Source organism: Micromys minutus, assembly GCF_963924665.1.
Source record: "Micromys minutus genome assembly, chromosome: 13".
NCBI lineage: Eukaryota > Metazoa > Chordata > Mammalia > Rodentia > Muridae > Micromys > Micromys minutus.
The window spans coordinates 29,834,865-29,840,864 of record NC_137982.1 but is presented as its reverse complement, the minus strand read 5'-3'; the positions used below and the strand labels follow the sequence as shown (position 1 = coordinate 29,840,864).

Genomic DNA, 6,000 nt, shown 5'->3' with positions numbered 1-6,000 from the left:
TTATGGGGAGAATATCTCCACTTCAAATATATATTTATATATTTTTTCCAGAATATTCAATATAAATATGCCATATATAAATCATGCCATAAAACTAAATGCAAAATTTGCACATTATTGCATGCTTGATGTGATAATACATGCCGACTAGTGGCTTTCTTCTGATGTCCCCCCTTCATAACTCATGTTCAGCACAGTATCAACACTTCAGTGTTGAGTTCTCTGATGTATTTTCTGGACTGGGCTCGACCTTTCAGATTTGACAGGGAGGATTATCTTATCAGCCAAATATTGGACTAATACTAAATCAAAACATGAAATAATGCCTAAAGGGGTGTTTTGCTATGTAAAGCGGTCAGAGTTCATTTTTCTTAGTTTGGCTGGAAGATTCCTTTCCATCCTGGTAGGTCCTCCAGCCATCTTTTGAAGCTTTGGTGGCAAATCGGCCACAGACTGGCTCATGGGATCCGTTAACATCTTGGTGGTTTTAGAGACCAGTTTTTCTTCCGAGTTGCCAGGAACCGAACTTATTCGTTGGAGTTTCATGGGCAAATCACCCAGACTATAGGCTTTCTCTGAAGTTGTAGAACTCATCCTCAGGAGTTTTTTGGGAAAGTCTTCTCTTCCCGTCATTTTCTGCAGCTTCGACGGAAGTTTTGCGCTAATGTCATCCAGTCCATCTAAGCACTCGACAGAATTGTGTCTTTCTTTGCTGTTGGTTATGGCTGGTGCTATTAAAGGGGAGGACATGAGCAGCATTTCCTCCTGCTCTTTCACACTGTATGGAGGGGTGGGGACTTCAAAGGTGGCATGGAACTGGGAGTAATCGACTTTAAAGAATCCTTCTTCTAAAGAAATTACAGGGAAGAAACGATGACCCCATAGAACTTCGTCTTCGGTGTATGATGTTCGAGCTTGGCAAGTCATCCCTGAAAGCAGAGAGAAATCTTTTAATGAATTATGCACAAGGGAAGCAGAAAAAAAGAAAAAGGCAGGAGTCTGTTCTGCTCACAGATTCAGATAAGAAGACCACAAGGCACTAGAGTGTCCAAGTTTTACTCTCTATTAAAGCTGTGGTGCATAACACTTTCCTTCCACAAAGACATGAGAGAGGCTGGAAATGCTGAAATTCCCATGATTCATAGTTCCCGAACCAGAAATCAAATCTAAACCTTATATAGAAGAACATCAGACCTCTTGTCTCTAGGAAGAAGCTAGAGGAGAAAGTGTAGGATCCTAAGAAGCCATGTAATAGACCATATACATCTGGATTTGAGTCCAACCTGTATGAGAGTGTAAAGGACAATGCAGCTATAAAACAAGAATAACCATGCAATTTAAAGCATGGATGCACACCCAAAGTCCCATGCCCTGAACAAGAAATTAAAGTCATCTATGGAAACATAACAAATCATGTAATTGCCTTTTAATGAATAAAGCTGGAATTTTTCTTCTTCATTTAGTGACAAGCAAGATGAGATGGGAACACCAAAGTTCTCTCTAGAGCACTTGTTAAATTAACAAAACCAGAAAACTGTTTACGTTTGGGCTTTAAATAGATCATTTTCCCTTTTCTGCTCTCAGGATTTCTGGAAATAATGCTGGATTTCAGATATAAAATCATGCCACTTATATATCATATTGCTTAAACATAATGTACATCAAGGTACTCTGATATACACAATTTCCTTCTTATCAAATATAATTCATTTACATTGTTATTATCTAATTAGGACATTTATGAATCTTCACCTTTGAAAATAAGGTTACAATTTAGAAATCATACATCAAACTTCACTATTGTTTGAATATTATTTTTCATGAGAAAGAAAAGATTTGCTTTCCTCCATGTTTTTAATCCAACTTCTCTGCTATTAAAATATAAAGGCAAAACGTTAACAATTCTCCATTAAGAACTAAGTGTTACCTAATGAGCAACGTCTGTCTTTCTTTTTTCCAATTATCCACATTACACAGGTGATTTCTGTTGTTGTAAAGGCCAGTGGAGTTTGAATAAAAGAATATTGTGTCCTTCTGTTACCTGACAAGTAATCTCAAACAGCACAGCACTTAGAGACCTGCGGATAAAGTCTGTCATTCCTCCGACACAAGGAGGAATGTATCACAAGCCAGGTCACAGTCGTCACTCCAGGCCATCTTTCATAAGGGATTAAAACTTTTTAATGCAGGAGATAAATGTCCATGCTATGGTTGAAACTGTGCTGTGTATCCTTGGTCTTTATTCTTATCCTCTACACAACGCAGTTAGGGAGATATGATTGTAAATATAAGCAACCCAGAGCTCAAAGGAATTAAGTATGTACTTGTGAGGAAACACATTTAATAAGCAGCCAATAAAAGTAACAGTATCTCTTCTTTTTCTCATTCACTCTCCTCTATCAGACATGCACATTCTTTCTCCCTCCTTCCTTCCATCCTTCTCTCCATTTTATATTTCAGTTAAGCATCTAAATCCACTCATCATTTGAACACTGAAATGATACTTATGTGCCCGACAGTGAAAAAATTACAATTTGTAATAAATATTATGTCAGGAATAACCCTCTGAATATCCACATCTGTAGTTAATTATGTCAGTTCAAAAGTAACATCTAGGTTTATGCACACGAATAGAAGGAACATCGGTTATATATTCCAAACATGTGGATGATGCATTCTGAAATAATTCATATGAAGATACTGGATTGTCATTTTATCATAAAATTTAAAAAAGAAATCTCCTGATATATTTACTTGCTATTATTTCAGAAAGTTGGAGATAAAATACCCAGAAGAATAAATATTCTGTATACAAAATAATACAGCAAATGATACCTATATAATCTTTAATCCCCTCCTAAAAGATATTATTCTGTATGGATTTACAAAATCTTTCCATAGAATGTCAATGGAACAAAACTATCAGTGTATTTTACATAAATGATATTGAAACAAAAGAGATGATATTTCCCCTAAATTCCCATTTTAATTTAAAACTAACCTTCTTTTTACTCTATTTTATTACCACAAGCCAGGGGCAGTAGAATTATATGTTGGGACACCTACTCAGGACTCCAATATTTTGAATCTGTGGCAGCTATGTAAGTTTGTCCTTAGATTTTTGTAAACACTACTGTTAATTAAGAAGAGATTTAGGCCCCAGAGAAGCATAAGGAGGAATGAGATGAAGAACAGTGATAAGGGGGACCTGGGAGTGGGTGGAGTGTAAATAAATAAAATAATTTAAATAAATAAATATGTAAATTGAAACCATGAACTTTATGCAATCATTACCAGCAGTCAGATTAAACACTCAATAGCTAATGGATATTCATTTCTATTGTAGTTTATCAATATTGTTTGTTTGCTTATATATTGTTTACTGAGGGCATGTTGGCAAAAGAGCCACCAGCATGGTCTTTCTGACCCCTTATTCTCATGTTCACCTCCACAGTAACTTTTGTCCTAGGTCATGCGATTATGCAATTTTTAAGCAAACCCTGCCAACTGTTTGTGATTTATGCAAGTCCTCTCTCTGCCAGTAGAAATGATGGACAATTACTGAGTTAGTCATAGTCTGACAGTTTAATTAAGGACCTGCAATAATACCAAGCTTTGCCATTTTCACCTCAAAAGCTCTCAGACCTGTTATTCTAATGAATGCTGAATGAGGTTGAAGACGTGACCTTGGGCTAGGGTAAAGGATTTGCAATAGGAAATACCAAAGAGATCATCACATTTATTTACAGTTTCAAATTTATAATTCTACTGGAATAAAACACATTAAACAATAACATATACCCTTCTTAATCTCCGAATCAATGCATGAACAATTTTTTTTTTTCACAAGATGTTTTTCATCCAAAGATGGACAAATCCCAGCTATTTCCAGCAGCAGCATCTGCTGCTTCTCCAGTTTCCACAGGGATGAACGGGTGTTGATTTTCACCACATTTGTTCCAGTCTGGAATCTGACTAAAACATGCAAACAGTTATCTTACCACCTGAGAGGCGCAGTCACACAGTGCCCTTTTAATGATAGTGTTCACCTGAAATTACGTTAATTCAGCTGGTATCTTTGGTCATGAAATAAGCGTGGTTCATTTTTAAATAGTGTGAGTAAGAACAATAATGAAAAGATGGAGCATTCTGGAAGGAAAGATTCTATAATGCATGCATATTCTTAGAAAACATAATTTTAACCACTTTAAAGTTCTTCTGTTAAAGTTTGCATTTTATTTTGTAAGATACTACTTTGAGATATATTTTAAAAATAGAATGGTTGTCAAACACATGTTGCTTTATTGTTCAAGGCAAGAAATGGGTATCATGTGCATTTTTCTGTTATCCAATATATAAAGCTTTTTAAAATCATTATTCACCTTTAGATTCAAATTACTATGATCCCAAGGTCAGACTAGATTTTAGGGCTATGGTGTTTGTGGACTTGGATATCCTATAAGTGTTCTCATAGCCAAGAAAGTACAAAAGGCGGAGAAAGGATGGGTGGAACAGAAAAGAAGAATCTAAGAACACTTTTCTTGGTATTATTAATTCGAAATTTTGGTAGAGTTATTCATTCACTTACTGAAAGTCTTTTTTATTGAAAAAAAAATTCACCCTGAGGCTCTCCATCCATGAAGCACATGCAGAATAAAAATGTTGAGGGAAAATTGAAAGTTGGAAATATGAGTAATGTAAATTAAATTATACTATTTAAGGACAAAAACATGGATTTTCCTTATGGGCTACCTACTCCTGGCAGTGGGGTGTGTCCTGGAGTGTCCTTGATACACCCAGGGCAACTCTTTAGGGGGAAAAAAAAACCTGAATATTTATTTGCCAGCAGCGGATTCATTTCCCAATAGTTTCTTTCAATGTTTATTTGTTTGTGAACATCTGGGGGAGAGAGAGACAGAGACAGAGACAGAGAGACACAGAGAGACAAACAGTAACAGAGAAGATGGAATTAATGAATTAATAGATAGGGAAGTGAACAGGATCTGGAAGAAGTTGGGAGAGGGGACTTTGCAGATACAATGAATAATATTTTAAATAAAAAAGTTTAAAAATATTTTAAATGTTTATAAGTTGGCAATTAAAAATTAAGTGCTGATATCTAATGGCTTTGAACATTAATTTTCTATGTTCCCAATGTGCTGTAGATTGAAGCGGTTACTACAATACCAATGTATCTCAATTTTCACTTCATTCAGATAATACCACAGATTTTCAGGTGCACATCAGGTAAAACCGGTCCTTATGGAGGAAGGAGAATTAGTCACTAAATTACGAAACACCACAGACACTTCCAACTTCTAGGTACTGTCGTGAGGGGACTATACTGTCTGTAGTTCATTGGGAGAATTTGATAGTTAGTTGTACAGTGGGAAACCAAATTGTTCTCCTTGTCAGCTTCTTAAAACTGTTGTTTCTCACATCTCAGTCTTTTGTGGGCAGAATTACCTGTACGTAATAGAGCAGAACCCAGTCTTCTTTCTCAGTGAACATCAAAAATGCTGAGCACGGCACAATCAACCTCTACAAAGCACCAAATGTAAAGTAACAGCCAAACACCTGCTTCTAATTCTAGATGTAGCATCTCCCTACACTCATAATGACTGTATCCACAAAGTTAACCTTTTATGATTTCATTTCCCCCACTTTCTCTCCATTTAAGTTTCTCTACTTCTCTGGTTTGGCTTTTATTTTATTTTTTATGGTATATTAGCCTAGGTAGACATTAGATATCAGCCACATTATGTGGCTTTCTAAGAAATAATTGTGATAGTTTTTATTTGTAATTGAATTTTTTATATAATTAACAAGGAGAATTCCCAATATTTAAGCCATGTATTAAAAATATACATAGATGAATATGTCAAATACCTCCCTAAGTACTTTCTGTATGACTCCAATCCTCACAATACTTTGACATACTTGAAATAACATTACAGCTTTTCCAAATTTTAGAAGTAAAAATAAGTCATAGAAAGATGA

At 35.5% G+C, this 6,000-nt stretch overlaps 1 protein-coding gene across 1 annotated transcript in view; it reads right to left on the bottom strand.

Annotated features, from left to right (window-relative positions):
* Positions 1–342: 342 nt before the first annotated feature.
* The window catches only part of KCNJ3 (potassium inwardly rectifying channel subfamily J member 3), a gene marked incomplete at both ends in the record, with an annotated part of 168,742 nt that continues 163,084 nt past the window's right edge, over positions 343–6,000 (bottom strand). Inside the window, one exon of the mRNA XM_080927295.1 lies at positions 343–929. Within this exon, the coding sequence (XP_080783421.1) occupies positions 343–929 (587 nt within the window). The remainder of the gene's footprint in view (positions 930–6,000) is intronic.